This window comes from Amblyomma americanum, chromosome 3, assembly GCF_052857255.1.
Source record: "Amblyomma americanum isolate KBUSLIRL-KWMA chromosome 3, ASM5285725v1, whole genome shotgun sequence".
Taxonomy (NCBI): domain Eukaryota; kingdom Metazoa; phylum Arthropoda; class Arachnida; order Ixodida; family Ixodidae; genus Amblyomma; species Amblyomma americanum.
Genome location: NC_135499.1, coordinates 113679172 through 113705162, shown reverse-complemented (window position 1 = coordinate 113705162; position 25991 = coordinate 113679172). Strand labels below are relative to the sequence as shown.

Here is a 25991-nt window from a genome sequence, read left to right as displayed (position 1 = left end):
CTTAACCCTTGGTAGTAACACAAAAGCAATAGTGAGTGGTGTAAAAACTCTTGGAGTTTAATTTAACGAATTCATGATTGTGGAACAATCATGTGGACCTGATAACCACTAAGCTAGCTCGTGTTGTATGAGTATTAATAAAATTTCAGCGCACATTGCAAACTAAAACAAAGATCGCAATATATCAGGCTTTATTCGACTCTTATATTAACTACTGTAATTTGGTGGGGGGAAACCACAACGTCTTCTTGTAAAAATAAACTTCTGAGATTGCAGAAGGCTACGATGAGAGCCATAGTGAATGTATCTTTTATGTCACGCGTTAACTCCCATTTCTCAACGAAAAAAATATGTGAATTTCGCATTATTAGGTCCTATGAAGTTTAGGTTAATCAAAACAATGTTATTTAGAGACACCGCTAAATTACATGAAAATACCACAAATAACACAACACGATGCCGCGAACACTGGCAGGTTCCACTTCCGCGCACTAACTAGGGCTTTCAAACACTTAACTATGCTTTTTCATACACATTAAATAAATTTGAAGTTATACAACAGAACATTACCAGCTGTACGTTTTATTTTAAAAGCATAAAAGAACTTTTTTAATGCACCTGTATATTGATTGCAAGACTACTATTTTAAAGTGAGCCTAGAATAATGTCTTGTATTGTTGTATCTGCACAATTTTCACTGTACTGTACTGCTCCTGGCTGATTTTTGTTATCTGTTATCCTTTTAGTATAACCTGTGCTTTCTGTCCTGCACTGCCGAATATAGAAGGAATATGGGAGGTTTGTCAAGTTGCTCTTGAGGGGCTTTTACTCCCATACACCTAAAAAATGTATGTAAACATGCTTGCTTTGAAATAAATTCAAATTCAAGTCGTTCGGCTAGTTCGGTTGAAGCGGAGGGAAGAATACGATGCTTTCAGGCCGCATTTGCGCATGCTCAGATATCTTTGGCCACAATAGCAGCGCCAACCTAAAAGAAAACGAGTTTCTTGTTTTACGCACGGTAAGGATGGCAATGACGAAAGCTCTTGGCGAGATCTACGACGAGTGAAAGCGTAGAATCAGCGTTTATCAAAAGCACGGGGGATTTAAAATAACCGTCACAACTAGCGTTGCCATAAAAATGTCCCAAAGCAACTGCATGTCTAGGTAGCACTTTCACGCACAAAGTGGTCTTAACGACAGCACAGCATGAACGTGAGACATATGTTGAAAGACGTGATACTACATACACAGGTGTCGCGGCGGTTGATGGCGTTGTACAGCCGTTAGAAACTTAAAAACCAGAGTAGCTGCGAAAAAAAAAAATTAACCGCCGTACCTTACTAAAGGGAAACAGCAGCAGATGATCGCCCTGTGGCTCATGCCTTACGTTCAAACAGAGGTTAGGGCACGAACATGGAAGTTGCGCTGCGCTTGTTATGGTCTCAGACGTTATGAAAAAAAGGCAGGTAACTGTCGTAAAATAAAATGGGGGAATAATAAACGCGTCAGATAACTGTTGTCCTCGTCAAATTAAGAAAAACGGCTATAATAATCCACTTCAGGCGCTCTCCGCATTGTCCGGGTTCTTCCCGCCGCCCCTGGCTGCGCGCACGGGCTTCTTGGACGTCAGCTGGCGGATGCGCTTGTTCTGCGGATTGCGGCCCCACGGATCTGCGACGGTGCGGCAACACCCATAAATGAGTGATTGGGGAACAGCCATCTTGACAATGTGCGCTTGACTGACTGGCTAACTGTTTGGTGCATTTTAATGTGCCGAAGCTGCATCGGCGACAATTGGCCGCGAAGGAGTGGCGAGCTTGAATTTATTGCGAGGCGAAACACGCGGGGAGACATTGAAGACAAACAATACCACACTGCCAGTCCAGAGTCAGCGCCTGTTTGCATTTGAGTGTGTTCTTTCCGTTTGTCTTTTTTAATGGGCTGCTTCTGGGTATTTTGGTTATGAGCCAATTAACCCCATTCCTGATTTTCACTTGAAGCCTCTTTCACACTTAGCGTGGTATCCTCTTATCCTGGCAAGCAGTAGACTCATCCCATGTGTGAATCTACTAGCCTTTTCAACGTGCCAGTTTCAGAGTTATCGCCTTTATCCGATCAGTATGTTTAAGCATGTACCTACCCTCGCTCTCAGCGCTGATAATTTCCGAATTATCGCTGTGAGCGGCAGTCACCTTCTCGCAGCGCCTTCGCCGTGGCCTCGACAGCCTTCTCCTTGGCCTCGGCAGCGTCCTCGGCCATGTCGGCGCGCGCCATGCCCAGGAAGATCTCGTCCAGCGAGCAGTCTGACACGAGCACCGAGTCGATACGGAACCAGCGCTTCAGCTGCGCCAGGCGGCCGAACACCTCGCTCCAGGCGCACCGGCTCGAGATGTGGTAGAGGAACACACCCTGAGTGAAACACATGGCAGCGAATGGACGAAAGTTACAACCCGCACATCTGGTACATCTGCGGCCTTTCTTATTTCCGAGGTGCTCCCATTCTGGAATTTACCGCCATCAGTCCCCTGGTCTGTTCCTAACCGCCATGTTTAAGCGTGCGCACCGCCTATATAGTAGCGTAGGGCAGGGCTTGACGGGTGTTTTCTGTTTTCCTGTTAATAAAAGTACAACCTGTTGCATTCACTGAGAAGATGTTGGTTCAGGAAACGGCTTTATTTACAGCCTAAAGAGACAGCACATGCACAAACATAACTGAAGAACGGCAGATTGGGTGATTTGATTTCTTATAGTTACTTAGAAAGCACTACTGCGAACAAAGGACATAGAAAAAAGGACACAAACGACGCTGACTTTCTGCTGGGTTTAATGGAAAGATTATGCTTGCTTCTCAAGCACAACATCAAGCTTGCGCGCATGCGCACTGTCAAATAAACACATGCACCTACCAGTTCTAAAAATTGTCTCGTGTACGGACGTGTGACCATGTCCGTTGTGCACCCCTGATGAACAAGCCCGTTTCTTTGGATGACAGGGTTAAAGAAGGCTGACCAGCGCATCGAATTCCTTTCCTAAAAATACGAAACATTTCTGCCAATTGTGCTGCGGTCGTTGTGAACCAACACGAGGTCAAAAATGGTATGCACTGACATTCTAAACCATAATTTTCCAGGTTTGCAGACTTATTCTGTAACGAATTTAGGCGTTCCAAAATAATTACATTGATGCACCGGTTTGTCTTTCATATATATGTATGGCCACAGGACAAAGGAATCTGATATGCAACAGCAATATTACAAGGAATAAACTTGCTTGCAAGGATTATTTTGCATTCTGTCTTCTTGCGAGTTCATTTTTGTTTTCTTTGGACAGCTGCTGCTTCATTACCAGCTTTATTATGAGCTGAGAACATAACATTGACATGATATCTGGCCCCCACTTTCTCAAATCTGTTTGAGAAGGAATGAATATATGGCATTACCGCTACTTTTACGCCTTTCATGCGGACTAATGCACTGCTCCTTAAAAGAACGTCTTGCTGGGCAAGTTGGTACATCTTTGGATTACAGGCGCGACAACAGACAGACCACAAGGTAGATAAACGGGACGGAGCGCCACTCACAACTGATTTATTCAGAGGCACGACAAACATATATATACCAGCTGACACGCAAGGAATACTATCATGTTCCAATCTGATATGACAGCGAACGCGTGAAAAAATCGTTCTCTGCCCTATACAACGATATGGACGTGTCGCTGACACACATGCTTCTTTTCTTAGCAATAAAGAATGCTTCGATTAATTCCCTGGCTTTTGTGTCTTTACTTCTTGATAAAATTCGCACACCAGAAAAACATGGCTCACAAGAGCGTGACGGGCAAGACCTTATATGCTTAGGCAAATTTGGCCCTTCCTTATTTTGCTCCACATTCCTTTCATGTTCCCTGATTCGCTCATTAACGCAGCGTCCAGTTTGCCCTATATAGGAGCGGCCGCACGAGAGGGGGATGTCATAGACCACACCTTCGGTGCACTTCATGAACGATCGCCCATGTTTGGTGCCACACCCTCTCTCATCATTTCGTTCTCTTTCAATGCTAGAACAAAGGCTTCCGAGCTTTTTTGGGGCTGAGAAGACAAGCGGCACACCATGCCTGCTCGCAACCTTTTTCAAATTGTGGGATAACTTGTGCACATAGGGCACCACCACAGGTCGCACCACCTCTTCTCGAGGGACATCTTGGCCAGCTCTCACATCCTTTCTTTTTATTTTCTGTAGTAGGCTTTCTGCGACCGCCGTTACGAGCGAACCAGGGAACCCGGCTGAAGACAGCCTAGCCAATTGGTTTTGGAAACTTAGTTGCATCTTGTGAGAGCATGATTTTCTAATGGCGGATTCGAGGCAGAGTGTAGCAATCCCCCTTTTTATTAGCTTGGAGTGAGCAGAATCATATGGAAGAAGCCCCTTTTTTGCGCGCGGAGCATACGCCCAACAAACCTGTTCCTCACAAAAATCAAAACTAACATCTAAAAATTGTAAAACATTACCTTCAGGAACTTCACAAGTAAAACTTAAGCCATTTCCATTTTGTCTAAATAAGGATAACACATCACGCACACTTTCTTCGAAGTTTAAACTTCCGTCCTTGGTAAGAATGATTAAAAAGTCGTCCACATATCTGAACACTTTAAAAACTTTAAAAACTTTGCTGGCTGGTAAAACCTGGTTCAAAACTTGATCCATTTGGGAAAGAAAAATATTACACAAAACCGGTGCAACACAGGAGCCTATACATATGCCAGCTTTTTGCAGAAAACACTGCTCGTCAAAAGTTACGAAGGTAGACTGTAAATAAAACTGTAAAAGGGTTAAAAAGTCATCGATGGATACACCCGCAGTATTTTGAAAGGAAATAGGGTCTTTACTTTCAATGCAATCTCTGACAGCAGTAAACAAGGCTTCGTGAGGAACAGAATAAAATAAATCCACAACATCTACCGAAAAGGCGCGTCCAACATCACGATGCGATTCAAAGAATTCACACACTTGATCGGACTTTTTGGTAAGAAAGGGGTCTTCTATATCAAGCTTACCCAACTTATCTAACAAGAACCGGCTAAGCAGCCTCTGCCATGACCCCTTTTCAGTAACGATAGTTCTAAAGGGCATACCTTGCTTGTGCGTTTTTACTGAAAAGAACACTTTTAATGCATTATTCTTGCATTTGGCCATCTGTTTGCTCAACTCAAGTTTGCTCAAGTTTGGACTGGAACCACAAGTGCCGCCTCAAGAACTGATAGCCATCAATCGTCGAATCGCCAGTAAGGCCAATCCAGAGGAGCATGAAAAGTGTCTACTTGAGGGCGTGGACTGCCTGCTAAAATCCTGTAACCGGGTACCTGTTCGGCATAAGGGAACTTCACCCCGAGCTATTGTGTCTTTCTTTAAGAACAATAACCTAAAGCTTTTACAAGCAGATAAAGAAGGTGGATTTGTAGTTTTATCGGAAAATAATTTCTCGGAAAGAGCAACCCGGGCAATTGATAAGAATTTTTCGCCTGTCAAAGTGAAAGCGACAAAAGTTAAGAACAGAGCTGTTGCAATGTGTGAGCAGCTCGGTTTAGTCCAGTTGAGCAAACAGATTGCCAAATGCAAGAATAATGCATTAAAAGTGTTCTTTTCAGTAAAAACGCACAAGCAAGGTATGCCCTTTAGAACTATCGTTACTGAAAAGGGGTCATGGCAGAGGCTGCTTAGCCGGTTCTTGTTAGATAAGTTGGGTAAGCTTGATATAGAAGACCCCTTTCTTACCAAAAAGTCCGATCAAGTGTGTGAATTCTTTGAATCGCATCGTGATGTTGGACGCGCCTTTTCGGTAGATGTTGTGGTTTTATTTTATTCTGTTCCTCACGAAGCCTTGTTTACTGCTGTCAGAGATTGCATTGAAAGTAAAGACCCTATTTCCTTTCAAAATACTGCGGGTGTATCCATCGATGACTTTTTAACCCTTTTACAGTTTTATTTACAGTCTACCTTCGTAACTTTTGACGAGCAGTGTTTTCTGCAAAAAGCTGGCATATGTATAGGCTCCTGTGTTGCACCGGTTTTGTGTAATATTTTTCTTTCCCAAATGGATCAAGTTTTGAACCAGGTTTTACCAGCCAGCAAAGTTTTTAAAGTGTTCAGATCTGTGGACGACTTTTTAATCATTCTTACCAAGGACGGAAGTTTAAACTTCGAAGAAAGTGTGCGTGATGTGTTATCCTTATTTAGACAAAATGGAAATGGCTTAAGTTTTACTTGTGAAGTTCCTGAAGGTAATGTTTTACAATTTTTAGATGTTAGTTTTGATTTTTGTGAGGAACAGGTTTGTTGGGCGTATGCTCCGCGCGCAAAAAAGGGGCTTCTTCCATATGATTCTGCTCACTCCAAGCTAATAAAAAGGGGGATTGCTACACTCTGCCTCGAATCCGCCATTAGAAAATCATGCTCTCACAAGATGCAACTAAGTTTCCAAAACCAATTGGCTAGGCTGTCTTCAGCCGGGTTCCCTGGTTCGCTCGTAACGGCGGTCGCAGAAAGCCTACTACAGAAAATAAAAAGAAAGGATGTGAGAGCTGGCCAAGATGTCCCTCGAGAAGAGGTGGTGCGACCTGTGGTGGTGCCCTATGTGCACAAGTTATCCCACAATTTGAAAAAGGTTGCGAGCAGGCATGGTGTGCCGCTTGTCTTCTCAGCCCCAAAAAAGCTCGGAAGCCTTTGTTCTAGCATTGAAAGAGAACGAAATGATGAGAGAGGGTGTGGCACCAAACATGGGCGATCGTTCATGAAGTGCACCGAAGGTGTGGTCTATGACATCCCCCTCTCGTGCGGCCGCTCCTATATAGGGCAAACTGGACGCTGCGTTAATGAGCGAATCAGGGAACATGAAAGGAATGTGGAGCAAAATAAGGAAGGGCCAAATTTGCCTAAGCATATAAGGTCTTGCCCGTCACGCTCTTGTGAGCCATGTTTTTCTGGTGTGCGAATTTTATCAAGAAGTAAAGACACAAAAGCCAGGGAATTAATCGAAGCATTCTTTATTGCTAAGAAAAGAAGCATGTGTGTCAGCGACACGTCCATATCGTTGTATAGGGCAGAGAACGATTTTTTCACGCGTTCGCTGTCATATCAGATTGGAACATGATAGTATTCCTTGCGTGTCAGCTGGTATATATATGTTTGTCGTGCCTCTGAATAAATCAGTTGTGAGTGGCGCTCCGTCCCGTTTATCTACCTTGTGGTCTGTCTGTTGTCGCGCCTGTAATCCAAAGCACTGCTCCGAGTTGTTCTTAAAGTGTGTCAGTTTCATCAGGATTTTTGCTTCATATGAGACAGGAATCGAGGCCTTGAAACCGGCCTCCCCGCAACGGCGTTCCTTGGTTAAGAGGCTATTACTGATCTTGTGAAGACAAGATTTCTTTACTGCCATATCCACGCAGCCAGTGACTATCCTGTTTTTCCGCCAGAATCCGCCAGGGTTCCTACAGGATCCTTTCTAGAACTCCTCATTTTCTACCTGAAGAATACGTACGCTGTTTGGGGTGGCCAAACACTGCTGCTAACGTCTGGTGCGTCTATAAGAGAAAAAGTAGCCCCTGTACTTAGCAGCACTTTTCTTAGCCAAGTCCGCGCCGCTGTGGTGGCTCAGTGGTTGTGGTGCTCGGCTGGTGACCCCGAAGTCGCGGGTTCGATCTGGCCGCGGCGGTCGATTTCGATGTAGGCAAAATTCTAGAGGCCCGTGTACTGTGTCATGTCAGTGGCAGGTGGTTGAAATTTACGAAGCCCTTCATTACGGCGTCCCCCATGTCCTCAGTCACTTTGGGACGTTAAACCCCCATAAACCCATAAACCCTTAGCCAAGTCCACAAGAAAACGGAGAGACCTGGCCGGTCGTTTCATACGCATTTGTAGGTATGTGGATGATTTTTTTGTGGTTGTTTTTTTGTTTTTGTGGATGCCTCGAGCCAGAAACTGTACCGTATGTTCTTTATTGTTTCGTAAAAACAGGGGTCCGGACTTAAATTCAGGCATGAAGTTTCACAAAATAGCGTACTACAGTAAATAGACTTAAGCTCACCTTTGTTGGCAATATTCGCCTGGGGAGCAAGAAGCCCCAGTCATGTAATTCAAAACTTGTAAGAAATGGGGTAGTCATTGAATGCCTGAATAAGACAATAAAGAAACCTTGCCTTCACAAGATGAGCAACAGCCTCTTAGCGAAGGTATACACAGTTGCAGGGCGGCCAGTTTTAAGGTCTCGGTCCTTGTCTCCGCGCTAGTAAAATCCGCTGGAAATTGAAATCTTCTTAGTGCGACTCGGAGCAGAGCACAGGACCGGATGATAGGCGTAAAAAAGCGGTAATGCCGTACGTCCACTCCTTCTCAAGCGGATGCCTCGGGTTCATCTCGTGTCATCGTCCTTCCTCGGCTGAGTGAGGCTACTGCCGTACCACCTCTCTAAGATGCCTATGGTTTTTCTGCTTGACGAACTCCAAATTTTCAGCAGCGTTGAAAAGATTGAAATACTTGATGCTGTAAACATGTCGTATGTTTGTTGCAATGCCTGTTATGAATGCTGACTAGCATATAAACAGCTAAGGCTCGTTATTCTCGCTAATATTTATCAAACAGCGCCTAGCTTTGAACAGTCTTATCCTTCTTTATCTGATGCCACTTTTTTATCTAGTATCTTGTTCAAATGGCCGTAACTTTTCCATGAACACATTTTTGCATTTGGTTTTAAGGAACATGGGAAACTAATGCCATCATGCGCTAAGCGCAATATTGATGTGTCTACATTATCCACGAAAATGGAACGTACGATCGCGAACAGCAGTCTATCTCTTTTGCGAAACTGAGGGCTGAGAAAGAACAACGCCCCGATGAATACTGCCTTAATTTATACTTAACTAGTCCACGTCACTGAATATTTTGATGTGCCGCAATTCAGTTTCCCTACCTTTCATATCGTAAACCTTAATTATTCGGCCAGAACTCCTTCGGCTAACCTGCCCTTTCCGCATTTAATAAGCCATCAAACTCATGATTCCCAATAATGGAATGTAAAACCACATTCCGTGAATTCTATATGTTTTATTAACCAAACTTGGGTTCATAACATTTTATCGTAAAGGGAACAATGCATCGAAGTGAGATATGTATCGGGACAAGTGACCGGTGATATGTTAAGGTAACAAAGACGCTAATAGTGTTAAAGGAGCACAGTGGAAGGAAGACCTGCTCAGAGCGATCAAAAAGTTAGGCAATAAGATAAGATCAGGAACCTTTCTGGCATGGGTTGGCCGCGGCTGGAGCTGGAGGTAGGTAATTAGACAACACCAGGAGGAAACACTCAGCACTGGTACTTAGAATTTAGTCTACCACTCCAAGGAAGACGGGTAGACCAAAATTTAGGGTAGAGTTGTCAACCGGCCGGCCAAAACTCTCTCGCGTCTGCTTTCACAGCACTATTTTAAAGACCTGTGCCAGTGGCCAGCGTAACCTCCAACTACGCTCGCTTTCATAGCGTGCGCTCTCACTCCGCGCCGCCGAAAGAAAAGGGACATGCGCACGTACCTCTCGGTAGTCGACGTGGCGGGCGCTGGGGAAGAAGCTGGTGAGTGCGACGTGTATGCGCTCGACCAGGTAGACGGTCATCTGCTCCACCAGCCTGAAGGTGAGCGCGCATCCGTCGCCGAACCTCTCCCGCAGGTGTTCCACACTGCCCAGGGCCTTCAGCTTGCCGCCAGCCATGATTCCCACTCGGGTGCATGCCGCCTGGCACTCCTCCGTGCTGGGAAGAGAAAAATGTAAGTGTTTCGTAACGAAGGAAACGGCGTGGTGACATTCTCACTCTCGGCGGACTTTTCGAACGCCCTGCGAGTCACTGAGGGAAGAAAAGGGTGAAGAAACGAAGAGAAGAAGAGGCGCTATATTAAAAGGCTCTGGATTCTAATTTAGACAACCTCAGGTTCCTAACGTGGAAGCAAATATCGTGTAGCGAGGCGGTCTTTTTGTGCTACATGCTCATAGAAATCTTTCACTGAAGAGCGTGCAGCATGTTACGCCGCATGCACTTCAACCCCGTCCTCTGCACTCATGTGCCATTTTAGCACTTAACGAGCACATTCTGTAGTTTCATTAGAATCAGTTCGCGTATATAATGATGAACAGTCTTTTCCGTACGGCCACTCGACGTTTACGATTTAGACTGCTAGTGTCTTTCACTTCATGCTAAGTCAGCGCATGATCTTTGCGTCCATCTAAGCAGGAGCGAAGCCTAGTTACGCAGCACTGAGCTTTAAACTGACTCCACAGGGAGCATCCTCAAATAAATGAACTTAAATGAAACATAATTTGAAACGTTGCCCTTTGAGCGCACCTGTACGTAGTAATGAATATGGCGCATCCGACGGCTTCCCGAATGTGCCTCAGCGCCCCGTAGATCATCTCCCGACCAGCCAAGTCGATGCCGGTGGTCGCGTCGTCCAAGAGTACAACACGAGGCAGCCCCACCAGCGCCACGGCCGTCGCCAGCTTGCGTCGAGCGCTCCAGCTGCGGCGAACACGCAATACGCCGACGTGAGGCGGAGTCTATTTTAGCGACAGCCAGTTACACAGACATGAGTTGCAGTTGAGCAGGTAGCTCAGTCGCAGTCCTTGCTCGAAGCCGGAGCGCCACGTGGACAAGCACAGATGGATGCCGTTTGAAGGAAATCACTATCGGCCACCCTACTTGGATTCAAGTGCTCTAAAGAAGTGTATTTTTGGGAGAAGTCTGGCCGAAACACATGAGGTTAGCTAGCTGCTAGGTTCTTCGGTCGGACATAGTTACTTTTCTTGCAGAATGAGAGACTAACAAACTCGAAAGCACTTATGTGTCCTGTTTGATAAAAGATAACAACTTAACCTCGTAGCATTTTCAGACCTGAGGAAAAACGTGAACTCTGAGTCTGAGTCAAACCTTACATTTCAGGTGGATGAGTTTGTCATCTGTACATGAAAGAACAAATAATGAAGCAGCCGCATGTGCCTCCGATTGGATTTCTCTCATGTCCCTCAAAGTCCTTAAAAAGTGGTAGCTGCATCGTCTTCCGAGTGTTCATTATAGACTGAATTTGCGCCATAAACTTGACACTTCTTTTGCCGCCGTGAGCATAACGTTGGAACAGGGAGTGGAACCATTTCGAAGATCTGCTCAAAGTGCCACTTCTGCTGTGCAGGATTTGAAAAGGTAACTAATGTGAGAACGGTACGAGTATTCCGTGACTTCTGAACTTATTCCGGATGCGTGATTGGCGTGTACCACAAAAGGCAGTGTTTTAATCGAGTAAAGAACTTTCCCCAGAGTCTGAAGATTATGAGGCACGCTAGCAGTGTTGTAAATCGTGATTGGATTGTATTGGAGCAAAATTTATTTGTGCCTGAAGTTGGGCGCTCGCGCGCCCCGACGAGGGCCTACGTCGTCTACGAGGTCGCCGTTACTCGGCGCGGGTCTCCGCTCGCCGTTGCCGGCTCGCAGGGTCCCTGCCTTTCGAGTGCCCCGAGGACCTGCTGGACGGCCCATAGCTGTTGGTCTTGGTCGTTGCTCTTCGCGGCTGCCTCCAGCCGCGGCGGGAAAGCATTTAACCCATCTGACAGAACAGAACTGGCCGAGTAATACAATTTAATGAATAAGCGTGATGTGACCGATGTAGGAAGTATATTATAAAGAGAATCAAGCATGCTCTAAAAAGCAGTGGGAGCCTAAAAGCGGTCAAGAGGGAATTAGGCATAGGCAAGAATCAGACATACGAGGTAAAACACAAGGAAGGAAATTCCGATAATAAATGTGGATAATATATTTAAAGTGGCCAAGGAGTTATACAGAGATGTATAGCAGCAGCACCGGTCTTATGCGGCTAAGGCAGCACCGGCTGCCGATGACGGCTATACCGAAGATAATTCAAGTTGGGTTCCCGCCTCACACTGGTTCCTCGCGCTAGTTTTGTTCTGAATGGCTCAAGGCAGCATATTGCTCCCTGGCACTTCTGGCAAGGATGACGCACCAGCAGATGTGTTAACGGATGGCGAAGAGATTGTGCTAGAAAAATTGCCTACACTGAATAAGTAATTGCTCATACCTTGACTGCGCCAGAATATTCGAAAAATAACATTATCTTAACTCTTTCCTTAACGCGGGGATAATGACTCTCTTTTTTAGGTTTCAGTACTATTTCTTCTGCAAAAAATTTAAAAAGCATTTAAACAGCAATGCAAAACACGAAAACAAGGCAAATAACTATGCTTTTTAGGCACATGAGATAAAACAGTGAATTCCGCGTTGCAATAAAAAAATTTATTGGCCATAAACAAGATTTTAGGCATAACTGAATAAAACTTGTAAAAACACGTTTATATCGAAAAAGAACAAAAAATTTATTTTCGGAAATATTTTATATTCTATTCGCAAAATCTGTGATAAAATCAAACTGCTATATTGAATAGAAGTCTTTCAGTAAAGCTACAACTGCAGCATGACACGAATTAATGAGCACGAGTTAATGAAACGATAGCAATTAATTGATTAATTGAAGGAATTAAAAAGTGTAAAAAATTAGAGAAAAGGAGTTCAAAGCTTTTGATACGCTCAGAATTAAAATGCAGTGGTTAATGGTGCTAATTAGAAAAATTTAGAGTGTGCAATTGATCAATTATATAACTGAGACAAGTGAAAAAAAATGCGTTCAAAAGTGTCAAACAGCTCAGAATTGAAAGCCTGACCCACTATGCTATCGTGCCATACCCTTAAGGCGGAACTTAAGTGTCTTCCCCAATTTTTATTTGTCTAATTACAAACCATATGACGCAGCGCGCCCGTAAGCAATGGGGAAGGCTATGAAGTCGAGAGTCGGAGACTTCGTTGGCGGGCAATTAGCGTGGTACCGCGTATTCGCAGTCGCTTAAAAAGATACTGCAGCGCGGTAAAAAATAAAACCACGCCACAAACGAACTTCCAGTTCTTGGACAACGAGCCAGACGAGCATCGTGCCCGTAAGCAACGCGGAAGGTTCCGAAATCGGAGCACGAAGTAATCGTTAGCAGGGTAACGATGCTAAGAGTGCGCGGTAAGAAAAGCGTTAATCCATAATGAGACGTAAATTACTTGAAAAGAGCGATCATGTTACTGTATGTTGCCTGCAATGTGTGCACTAAGATAATCAATAATAAAATTAGGACAAGCTTAAACATCAATCAAGCAAAGGGCCAGATAGGCTTTTATAAAGGCTAATATACAAAAGACCGTAATCACACCATTAGTCAGGTTGTCACAGAAATGCGCAAAATATAACCAACCCTTACGTACAGCGGTTGTAGATTACATGACAGCATCTGACTCAGTCGAAACCACAGCAGGCGTACAGGCAACACGGGACCAAGGTTTAAAAGAGCCGCATGTAAAAATACATTGATAACCTGGGCATCACCCCTTGAGACGGGCTTACAGGTAACAATAACACGGCACTGAGACAACCACATAGAGGACGTAGAAACATTTACAGAAACCACCTCTTCAGGTGGCGGTGGATCATTCGAAGCAGTAGGAGGAGGGACTTTAATGGGACAGGATAGATCTGCCTGGTGTTCGAAACAGCGTACGTCCCCGAAGGGTATGGCGGGATCAACGGAGACTCCCCCAGGCTTGCACCCCTTGAACAAACCGGTCGTCAGGTCGGGGGGCGCCTGTACGCATTCGGTGGGTATCCGACGGTGGGCTTCGATCCTGCCACCTCCCGCAGCCAAGGCGGACGACCAAACCACTAGGCCACGGAAAGCCGAAAAGCCGGACTAGCCCATGACCGCAGCGATACTCTCAATCGCTTCTGACGAAGGACCTTAGTGTTTGAACTTGACGCTGGTTAGAGCGTACGAGCCTTGAGTCGAACTCTTCACTTGGAAGTGGAACACGAACCATCTTTGCAGGCTGAGTTCGAAACTGGGTTTGCCCCCGAAGGGTCGCAGCGGGGCTTGCGGAGCCGCCTCCAAGTACACACCCCTGAAGGAGCCGGCCGCGAGTCGGGGGTGGCTTGTACCCATTTTTACCGGTGGGTGTCCGGCGGTGGGTTTCGCAACCAACCACCTCCCGCAGCCGAAGCGGACGCCCAGGTCTCACAAGGTCGAACAGCCGGAAATCAGTGATCGCTTCTGAGGAAGATGGAACTTGGTGTTAAACGCTGATGTCAGCGCTGTTTACGCTGGGTACGCTGATGTCAACGCACGAGCCTTGAGTCGAACTCTGCACTTAGGAGTAGAACACTCCACCTATGCAGGCTGAGTTGTTCGAAACTGGGTTTGCCCCCGAAGGGTCGCAGCGGGGTTTGCGGAGCCTCTTCCAAGCACACACCCCTGAAGAAGCTGCGGGAACCGGGCCGGGGTGGCTTGAACCCATTTTTACCGGTTGGTGTCCGGCGGTGGGTTTGGAACCAACCGGTGGGTTTCGAATACTGCACAGCCACCGGAGTCCTTTATAACGTAAGTAATAAAAAATTTAGAGGACACTTACAGCTTTCCTTTGTAGTCGAATGGCTGCACTTGGGTGGATGATGCCAATGACTAATTACTCCCTTATTACAAAACTACTCCCGGTGACCTTGAGGGGATTCCCCTAAAACATTTGACCAACTCTGTTCCCACTTCGAGTTCTTGGTCAATTCGCTCTCGCCCTACCATGAGCTTGCCGTCCAGGTTGGCTCAGTTGGTACAGCGACTGCTCCGGTGAAGCGGTGGTCCCGGGTTCGAACCCAGGACCAGGACGAATTTTTGAGAAAGCTGTACAGCTTTTCTTTGTGGCCGTATGGCTGCGCTTGGTTGGGTGCCAATGAGTAATTACTCCGTTATTACACTTAATTATATAACGGGTTGTGAATGAGATAGCATTAAAGTCCGAAGCGCGCTCGGCCTGGTTCTCCTCAGCCGTCATTGCTGCTCGGCGCATGTTCTGAGCCTTTACAGCCGCCGATACTCTGTTTTCAACGGCGTACTTCCGCGGTCGCCCTCTCCACTTCAGGAGATTTCCCAGTACAGTAGACACAGGGGCCGTTCATTCTGGCTTCATTCCAACCTGATGCGTGGAGCTATCTATAGACGTCTGTACATAACCAAGCGCACCTTCAACTGCCACCTAGCCCGCCACCACGCTGAGCCATGTCACGTGGTCTTATGACATGGCGCACCCCGACAACCATCCAGCGCCCGGCCATGTCACTTAACTGTCACCTCTCAGTGAACCTGCCAACCCAGCCCTATTTCTTGGTTTTGTTATGTGACACACCCCATTGACTAAACAGCGCTATGCCATGACAAATGACCACGTCACATCATCACTGTCTCGACAAATATAGAATTTTATGACTAACAAAACTGCGTTGTTTACATGATGAGGCTTGTAAACCTTTCGTATTGAAATCTCAATAAGGAAGAGTGTAAGGCACGGAGGCATGATCTTTCCAATGCTTATCACCGCGTGCTTACAAGATTTATTCAGAGACATGGACTGGGACCAGTTGGGGATAGGAGTTGGCACTTAGTAATCTGTGACTCGCTAATGACATTGCCTTCGGTAGGTCTAAAATTCAGTATGCAGAAAACAGCAGTTTAGGTTATGCAGCCAGGCGCTGGAAGTGGTAAGGGAAAATACATCTACTTAGGGCAGATAGCAGCCGCAGATCCGGACCACAAGTGTAGTTTAGTTTAGGCAGCCAGGCGCTGGAAGTGGTAAGGGAAAATACATCTATTTAGGGCATATAGTAGCCGCAGACCCGGACCACAATTGTAAAGTTATTATAAGAATAAGAATGAGTGCAGCGCACTTGGCAAGTACTCTCAGAATATTGAATCCCTCAGGAGAAAGTCTGTAACAGCTGCACCTTTCCAGTACTCATCTACGGTGCAGAGATTTGCACTCTAACGATAATGTTTCAACTTAGGCTCAGGACAGCGAGCTGTCAAAACGAAAAATATAACTATAACGTTAAGATGCAGGAATAGTGGAGAGCGGATCAAGGATCAAATGCTAGTTAATGACTGTTTAGGTCGGCTTTGGGCTAGACTGATGTTCCGAGCGAAAAGGAGAGACGAGAGGACCGAAACGTTAATGACAGGTAATAACATACTAGCCGAATATAAGGAGAAATGGGCATGGGAAGGATATGTAAGGCTTAAGCAAGAGAAACGGTGGTCGTTAAGGGTGACGGAGCGGATTCCATGAGGAGGAAAGTATAGAAGCGGGTGGCAGGAAATTGGGCGGCCGGGTGAGATCTGGATGAGATTTCGAGATTAGGAACCTGGCAATGTTTAACGCTAGAGCCTTACCCAGTGAGGCTAGCATAGCAGCGCTGTTCAAAGAACTAGCAGGTACTAAATGGGACGTCATGGGGCTTAGTGAGGTCAGCAGGACAGATGAGGTGCATAGAGTACCAAAGGGCGGTCACGTACTGTGCTATCGGAGATTAGTGGACAGACGAGAACTAGGTGTGGGATTCCTCATTAATCAGGATATATCTGGCGATATGGAGGAGTTTTATAGTGTTAACGAGACGGTGTGGCACCTACAGTAATTAAGCTTAAAATGTACAAGGTCAAGGTGGCGTAGGCTTATGAGCCTACATCCAGCCATGATGACCAGATCGTCGAAGGCTTCTATGAAGACGTGAAATCGGCAATGAACAAAATAAGTAAAATCAAAGTACGCTGTACTGATGGGTGACTTCAATGATAAGGTGGGCAAGAAGCAGGCTGGTGACCAGGTGGTAGGCGACTATGGGATAGGCTCTAGGAATAGCAGGGGAGAGTTACTAGTAGAGTTCGCAGATAGAAATAATTTACGGATCATGAGTACCTTCTTCCGGAAACGAGACAACAGGAAGTGGACTTGGAAGAGCCCCAATGGTGAGACTAAAAATGAAATATGCGCTCTATGCGCTCATTCTGGTCTCGCTATGCGCTCATTCTATGAGCTCATTCTGGTATCATGCAGGATGTGGAGGTCCTCGGAAAGGTACGTTGCAGCCACCACAGAATGGTAAAGTCTCGAATTAGCTTACACTTGGAGAGGGAACGGAAGAAGCTAATGAAGAGGAATTCAATTCACGAGTTAGCAGTAAGAAGAAAAGTAGAGGAACTAAGGATATCGCTGCAGAACAGATATTCGGCTTCAACCGAGGAAGCAGATCTTAATCTTTAAACAATGAACAAAAATCTCACAGCTATTTTTACGGAGTGCGCAGTAGAAGTAGGCGGTAGCATGGTTGGACAGGATAGCGGCAAGCTATCTCAGGAGACGAAAGGTCTTATTAAGAAACGCCAAAGCACGAAAGCGTGTAATGCTATCGACAGAATGCAGGCATTCCAGAATGAGGGTGTAGAGGTGTCTTATGTGAAAATACTGGAAGACATCTGTTACGCCTGCACGCCTACCGGAGTTCCCCATAAAGCCGGAAATCAAATTACAATAGGGAAGTGTGACAGGCAGGGAGACGGGATCTCTCCAATAATAATAATAATAATAATAATAATAATAATAATAATAATAATAATAATAATAATAATAATAATAATAATAATAATAATAATAATAATAATAATTAAACACCTTCATTTTCAGAAAACATATTTACAATCTTTAAGACAGGTCTTCCTAAGCCATGAAGGCTTGTAGGACAGCACCAGGCAGTAGGTGAATGACAAATATATTGAAAAACAGGTGTGACAAATCAAGCAAAGAAAGATAAACCTTAATATCAAAAGCAAACAAGAACAAACAGTTTAAGTTGCCGAAATAGGGGTTTTTAAGAAGTGCTTTAATTGTGACAGCGAAGAAACTGAAAAGATCGAATCAGGCCGAGAATTAAAAATTTTGGGTATATAATTATTACGAGTGAAGTGGCCATAATAAGTGTAACAGCGAGGTACCGTAAAACGTCTGTGCTGTCGGAAAAGACGAACAGGAATGAAAGGAACCAAAAATTCCCTCTCCTAAAGGTGAGCACGAATAACTATATGGTGGAAGAGGGCATCAAAAGAGGGCAGCTGTAAAAACGAAAATAAATTGCAGTCAGGTGAAACAAACGTTGTGTATGCCATGGATCTGAGAATGATCCTTAGTATAGCATTTAATTTCATTCGCTATGTCTTTGAGCAGTGATAATACACAGCGACTCCATATCTGAGGATACCATAAAAAAGATCATGTGCAATAAGCTTGCGAGTCTGAAAAGGTAATAAATATCGAACATTTTATAGTACACATGATAAACCGCGAAGCTTATTATATACTACGGCAAGATGACTGTACTTTACACTATTTGAAAAATGAATAGGAATGCAACAACAATTAGGACAGTGCGAAGAATGTAAAAACAATGGTTCAAAAACGGAAAGCTTTTTATGGGGATTATGAAAACAAATGAGTTTAGTTTTTTGTTGAATAATTGAAATAGAATGATTTAAGAACCAATCCATAACATGCACCACATCGGTTCTAAGAGCATCCATGACCAGAGGCAGCGAAGCATTTGCTGACAACAATAGCACGTCATCGGCGTATTGAAAATTTAACATTTTGCTACAGCATTTGATAAATCACTTACAAATAATTTGAAAAGCAAAGGCGATAAAACAGAGCCCTGTGGAACATCTGCCGACAAAAATGATTCAGAATTTCGATGCCCGCTTATTTCAACAATTTGAGCCCGATTAGAAAAATAGTCTTTAAGCAAACCATTAAAAGGACCCCTAAACCCTATGACATCAAGTTTCTCAAGCAGGTCATGCCGAACACAATAAAAAGCTTTGCTAGCGTCCAAAAACAGACCACATGCGAATTTGTTATCGTCAAAATTTGAGTAAATAATATCAGTAAAACTTTCTGATAACAAAACAGTTCCTTTACCTTTAATGAAACCAAACTATGCCTTTGATAGGATATTATTCGTGAAAACAAAACTGTACATAACTTGGAATAGGTGCTTTTCAAGAATCTGCGCAATCGCAGGTAGAATTGAAATAAGCCTGTAATTTTAAATAGCCTTTAAAGGGCCCCTTTTTATGTAATGGGTTAACTAAGGCAACTTTTAAATTGTAGAATTGCTACAGTTCTACAGTGCCATTCACCAATCCAAGGTATTTGACACTATTTGAAAAATTAATAGGAATGCAACAACAATTAAGGCAGTGCGAAGAATGTAAAAACGATTCTACAATACCATTCACCAATCCAAGGTACTTGACACTATTGGAAAAATTAATAGGAATGCAACAATAATTAAGAGAGTGCGAAGAATTTTACATTCTTCGCGCTGTCTTAATTGTTGTTGCATTCCTACTAATTTTTCAAATAGTGTCAAGTACCTTGGATTGGGAACAGTTCAGGAAACAGAGTTAAGGGATAATACGTAAGTAAATTGCGATTCGCTGATGACAATGCCTTGCTAAGTCCTTCAAGAAACGAACTACAAAGCATATCAATGAGTTAGACAGGCAGAGCAGTACGGTGGGTCTAAAAATTAACACGCAGAAAATGAAAGTAATATTCAACAGTCTCGCAAGGGAACAGCTGTTCACAATTGGCAGCGAGGTGCTGGAAGTGGTAAGGGAATACATCTACTTAAGTCGGGTAGTGACCGCTGAAACGGATCATAAGATGGAAATAACTAGAAGGATAAGAATAGGGTGGAGCGCATATGGCAGGTTCTCTCAGGTCATGAATAGCAGTTCACCAACATCCCTCAAAAGAAAAGCATACAGCAGCTGTATCATACCCGTACTCACCTACGGGGCAGAAACGTGGAGGCTAACGAAAAGGGTTCAGCAAGTTAAGCACAGCACAGCGGGCTATGGAAAGAAAAATGATACCTGTAACGTTATGAGACCGGAAGCGGGCAGAGTGGGTGAGGGAACAAACGCGAGTTACTGAAATTTAGTGAAATCAAGAGGAAGAAATGGGCTTGGGCAGTGCATGTAATGTGAAGGGAAGAGAACGTCTGGTCCTTGAGGGTAACGGAGTGGATTCCAAGAGAAGGCAAGCGTAGCAGGGGGCGGAAGAAGGTTAGGTTGGCATATGTCGGTAAGAAGTTTGCGGGATGCGGTGACCGCAGTTGGCGCAGGACCCGGTTAATTGGACAGATGAGGGAGAGGCGTATCTCCTGCTCTGTGCGTAGTCAGACTGATATTAAACGGCGTTCTGCAAGTTTTGAAGGTATCTCAAGAACAGCGTTCATTTCATTGTCATTAGGTGACCAGCGAGTGTGTAGAGTTTCAAAGTGTGGGCTGATCAGAGTGTGGTATGTTGGCGCTAATATAAGATGCTTGGCGAATTTCTCCACTGGCACCGTGTACCGCTCCCGTAAAGAACTGCACAACGCGATTAACAAATCCAGTAGAGTACTCTATTGAAACAACCGCGTACGGAATTGTCTAAATAGTATTTTAAACGCGTGGGTTCATCTCAACCTTGACCGTCAACGAACCGAGGAGACCCAAGTGGGCAATGTAAGAAAGCAACAGACCATCTCAACATGAGTTTCAACGGAAAACTCAAGCGCTTTGAAATTAAAAGAAAAAATACCACAAAGAAAGAAAGTAGCGGTGTAGTTAAGGTTATGCAAATTACCTTCAGGCAAGAAGAGCTAAGAAAACTATCACACGTATATGCCAATAGTAACCTCTGGAGCAAGTTGCAGCAGGAGAAAATGTAAATTTAAATAACTCAGCACTTACGAAGTGGAATTCCGAAGTTTGAGGTACAGTCGGCTGCTAATATTTCGGTAGGCCACTCATCTCCAGGCTTTTATGACAAAAATTTAGGGGGGCACTTTGTTGACCTAAAGTGCGGTGAGGCGAAAGTCTTTCGCGCGGTGTTGGTGCTTGTGTCACTTATGTGCGGTTAAGGTGTTAATTAAGCACACAATTGTTTGTGAATCTTAAATGCTGGAGACACTTGAGGGCGTTTGAGAGGCATCCGTCTGATTCGAAGCCTTTCTGCAAACCCTCTCCATCGTCCTCGACAAAGAGAACTACATTCGCGTTGGCAGGAGATAGCGTAGTCGTTAGCACGCTCAGCTGCGGAACGGTATGATGGTGGTTCGAATCACACCGTGCACAAAGATTTTTTTCTTATCGAGCTGAAGAGCGTAACGGACGGACGGATGGACGGACGCGAGCATGAGCCATTACAGGCTTTCGCCTTAGAAGATAGAACAGTCGGGCGGACTGATGCAGGCACAACGAACATGCATGCGCACGCCTTCCACGGTTTTCTCTCGCAAGTGTCCTTTGTTCCAAAATCCTTGCTTGAGAGATGCGCCACAAGCACTGCAGTAGGGTAAACGTACGAGTATTCCCCGCATCTCCGGTGCGCGACGTTCGTGAGGTCCACGACTCTGACGAAGCTGTTGACCAGCTCGCCGATATTCTCGCCAGGCACGCCTCGCAGCCGGGCAAAGAACTGCAGCGTCTGGACGGCCGTGAATTCGTCCATGAGCGTGTCCTCCTGGTGACAGAAGCCCACGCGGGACTGCCACTGCGCGTGGCAGGTTTGTTTGAAGATGGATACTCTCGCACAATAATATTTTAGTACAGAATAGCCTCCTATTCTGGTTCAAGGAATAGCATGTTCACATTCATGCTGGTGCGACACTAACTACGCCAAAGCTAAATCCTCCGTACAGATCTATTCGCTAAGAGCCATTTCCAATCAAGAAGGAAACGTCTTGTCTCTAACATCAGAGCGTATCACGCCCAGCAGTCGCAGCGTTCAGCAGAGCGCAGTGCCGGACGCTGTCGAAGCAGTATATTGGACTCATTCTCAAAGCTGCGAAGGCTCATGCTCTTCAGCGCTCACATAGTCCACACCCGCCTGGATCTCATGACATACAGAGGACAGAATCCTGGGTTCCCAAACTTAACGGCTCACATGAATATTCTCTATGGACACTAGCAAGATTGCTGAATTTTTTGGTTTGAAACTACTGCACACAAGGTGATGCTGTCGCCCCCGGAAAAGTTTCTAAGAGTGCTATCCCTGTAAACAGTGCATCGGCTTATCCGCAAGACTTGTATACTCACGGCCCTGGCGCCCCAGGAGAGCTTGGCGTCGGCCATGTGGCACTCCCCGAGCGTCGGCAGTGAGAGGCCGGCCAGCATGTGAACCGTGCTGCTCTTGCCACAGTTCTTGACGCCCAACAGACCGAAGCACTCGCTCGGCCGCAGCGCCACATTGAAGCCGCGCACGGCGTGGTCTCCGCGGAACCACTTCTGCAGGTCTTCGGCGACCAGCGTGTAGCCCGAGAGCGAGAGGTCGCGGCACGCTAGGTACACGGCCTGCGGAAAGGGGTTAAGCTCGATGCTTGTAGACAAGTTCGACAGACCCATTACTACACTGCGAGGACAGTTTTGTTGGTTCTCGTTCTTACTCTTCCTGATATCCTTTGTGCATAGTGGATACGCTGACGTTTTCATGGAATTGCGGTGTCTAAACATCACGAAAACGAAACGCAATCATCGGCCGGCCCGGCTCCCCTACGCTTGAGTAAATGAAGAGCGTGTTCCGAACTGCATCAACAGAAAAGGAGAGAAGACTCATACAAGCAATGCACTATCCACTTTACTGACGACCACGAAACAACTGACAAGACACACGGTCGAGCTTTGTGTGTCGTGTCATATGCTTCGTAGTCGCCAGTAATGTGTATAGCGCGTTCCTTGTAAGATGTACAACCTACTAGACCCAGTTCTCGCTCTTTTGGAAGGAGCATTGTTCCATACTGGTTAGGGCGGACCAGTGAACAGCGATAGCTACAGAGTACGTTCCCCCCATGAATGTTAATTACTCCCAAGTCATGGCTCTGAGCTGGTTTATTCTTTTTCTTAAGTCATGTTTTAGAACACGGTATACCGCGGTAAACTCCCGTAGAGTGCCTTTGTTGCTGGGCTAGCCACTGCAGCGGGGCCATTTTGAGTGATCATGGTAAGCATGCGCGTGCGTAAGTGTGAAAGTGGGTGCTTTGCGAGATAACTGGCGGCACACCCACCTACCTGCGTCTCACTGTACACGTCCGGATCCTGGTTCTCTCGGTCGGGCAGCTCCCCAACGGAGTCGCGGCACAGCGTGCGGCCCGAGTGGCGCCAGCTGATGAAGAGAAAGAGAAGCGCCCCTTGCACGAGCATCGAGGCCAGCTCGAGGCCGACGCCGACGTGGTACATCTGGAACGGGCTCCAGTTCACGTCGCTGGACGGGTCGAGAGCTGCGTGGCGGCGGGAACCAGCCGCCAAAGCGTCACTGTTATAAAGAACAGTTTCACCAAAGATCCTATCTCTACTCCATTATGGAATAGCCATAATGGTGCTCGATCCACGTCATTCTCGACAAGCTTGCTATTTTGTCTGTATTTCTAATCAAAGAAGTTCAATGGCCTCCCCGGCAAGCACTGCTTTCCTTCACCGCAAGAATGAAAACTTAAAGAAAAGCAGTGAATATAGCTTGTCTCTGAATGTCAACGGCTGTCTGAAACGTAAAGAGTAATTACAGGGGCCTTTGGGATGGTAGGATATTTAACAGTGAAATAAATTTATTGACACCTTGCCCTCATGTCACAGGGGCCGGCTTGTTGGTGATCAGGAGCAGGGCAAAAAGTTGCGCCTTATTTAGTCCGCTTATCGTAATCTGCTTCGATGCACACTTTGGAAGCTATTCATGCACCGGTGTCATGGTATAGCTAGGTTTCACAGTATACCAGCTCTATTACCAGCTGATTACCGCACTCGTGATCGTTAGCAAGGCGGCCATTGAGACGTCTGTGTAACCAGTTCAAGACAATATGGACGTTAACTGTTTAAATGCGATAGCAGTCGAGCTGTCATTAAGCCAAAATTATTTATCCGGATGTATGGAACTTCCCTGATTGCTCAAAACTGTGATGACGTCACAAGTTTCGTGTGACCATCAAGGATGCGCCGCCAGACTCGAAAATCCATCGCCACCGGAGCAGCTGGGAAGCAGCGACAGCAGTTGCCTTTAGTATACCGGAGAAGTACTAAGGTAGGCGTATACAGGTTTACGACGCCGGCTGCGCACACTCAGGGGTAGAGTCTCGGCTAGGCGGCGCCACGGCGAGTGTCGAACAGGCGTCCGGCAAACCGGTATACTTTCACGGCGGTATGTCTCCGGTTTCATAGGTATGCTGTCTCTTGCATCGCCGTCGCCAATTGAGAGGGCAAGCGTAGCAGGGGGCGTCAGCAGGGACCTCGGAACTTTTTTTTTTTAGCGGGGGGGGGGGGGGGGGGGGGTTGCAAGACTTCGAGTTTCTTGTTCATTTTAGATCGCAGCTCCTCGGCGCCCGTTGCTGTAGGTGCCCGCACTGTAGTAGGCGTTGCCGGCGTAACACGTCACCTGTCAGGGGGCGTGCGAAGGAGTGCGACAGGTAGCGTGTTGGCAAGTTGTAATAGAGCGAAACGCCACCTGACAAGGCAAGACTGGAGGAGTGGACAACCGGAAGCTGGCTGCCACGGGTTGACCCTAGAGGGTGGCTGGCAGCGTAACATGCCACAGGTACAGGTTACATGTACAGGTACATGTTAGTACATGTTACACGGCTGGTGGCGTGTTACACGGCTGGTGGCGTGTGAACAGCTGCGCTCAAATCTCTCATTACCAACTACAGTAATAGTCTGTCAATAATTTCCTCATCCAATCTTACATACTTGAATATTCATTGAATTTTATTTATATTCTTATTACCTGTAATGTTCTAAGTAGTATTTATTTAATGCATGTAAAGCTTATATGACATGGACAGCTTTATAAACATGCATACACGAGAAGTGTTTGAGAGCATTAAAAAAGGTCTGCGCACAATCTGTCTCCATTCTGATAATAGTGTTCATGAATAGGGGTCAGCCATAGAATGAATTCTAGTGGGACAAGATTATTTTAGGTTACTCAAATGAAAGCCTTTAAGACTGACTATATCAAGTAAAGGCGACTAGCTCAGTTACACGATGGTTTAGAATAATAACGCAAATAGCTGGAGACTGGAGGTGCACTGCCCCCTCTGCAGACATATATCTGCAGTCGTCAGAGTGCAAGATGGACAGATTAATGAATAAATTAAAGCATTTTATTGTCATCAGCAGGATTCGCCCCCCCCCCCCCCTCACCCCAGCGGCGATAACAGATCAGCTTCTCTGGACACTGCATTAGATCACTCCGCTATAGCCGCCGCCGAACATGCCACGTGGTTAACTGCCAGTCTCTCGCGCTGTGCTTTAGATGCCGTCTCCATACACTTTCATCCGCGCGCAGTGGATCCAAAACACACCGCTATAGCATTTCCCCTTTAAGTGGACTTAAGCGGCCCCATAAGTTTTCACGTTTATCTCTCCCACAGTTTCCCAGCTCATAGGTCTGAGTGCCCATCTAAATTTTGGCTTCAAGGGGCGCTGCAGTAACGAAGAAAAAAAAACTATAGCTTCCCAAAATGAAAGTAATTTCAGAAAGAAGTTACGAGCTTCTTCTTAACAAAGAGCAATCTACGCAATACTTAAGAATCGAAAATGGTGCCTCCCTACAAAACAATGGTTGTCACCATCCCGCAATGCTGCGGTGGCATGGAGACGCTGAGGCACAGCTTTGATAACCGTTTAATAGCATGCAAGATGTGACTGTAGTGCCGATATAAAGTGCACAATCTAAACTCCTACTGACCCCGAGGGAAGGATTGCCGGAGTATAAGTGAGAGGCACACTGCTCGCGAGGCACTCACTGAGGCAGCACATGTCTATGGGTTCCTGGGCGAGGCCAGTGAACCTGTCTGCCGCGTAGCTCTTTCGGTAGTCGAACACCTCGCGGCAGAAGGCGACCAGCGCGGTTATGTTGCCCCTGCGCCAGCCGGCCAGGTTTTGGCAGCTGGTGTGCACCCACTCGAGCGTCACAACCTTAACGACGCCCAT

General features: G+C 45.8%; 1 protein-coding gene across 1 annotated transcript; it reads right to left on the bottom strand.

The window, feature by feature from the left end:
- Positions 1-1529: 1529 nt before the first annotated feature.
- On the bottom strand, positions 1530-25991 carry LOC144124021 (phospholipid-transporting ATPase ABCA3-like). The gene is made up of 8 exons (XM_077656701.1): positions 25805-25991; positions 23079-23287; positions 22110-22364; positions 21377-21564; positions 10390-10563; positions 9585-9801; positions 2196-2412; positions 1530-1674 (listed from the first exon to the last, which is right to left on the bottom strand). The coding sequence occupies exons 1-8, from the start codon at positions 25989-25991 to the stop codon at positions 1562-1564; spliced, it is 1560 nt and encodes a 519-aa protein (XP_077512827.1). The 3' UTR covers positions 1530-1561.

What these genes read in the sequence shown, in the direction of transcription:
- LOC144124021 (XM_077656701.1), bottom strand. Translation starts at nt 25,991, where the DNA reads ATGGGCGTCGTTAAGGTTGTGACGCTCGAGTGGGTGCACACCAGCTGC. An exon ending in ACGTGTACAGTGAGACGCAG is followed by an intron (nt 22,365 to 23,078) that starts GTAGGTGGGTGT and finishes CCCTTTCCGCAG; the next exon opens with GCCGTGTACCTAGCGTGCCG. An exon ending in CGGAGATGCGGGGAATACTC is followed by an intron (nt 10,564 to 21,376) that starts GTACGTTTACCC and finishes TGTTCGCCGCAG; the next exon opens with CTGGAGCGCTCGACGCAAGC.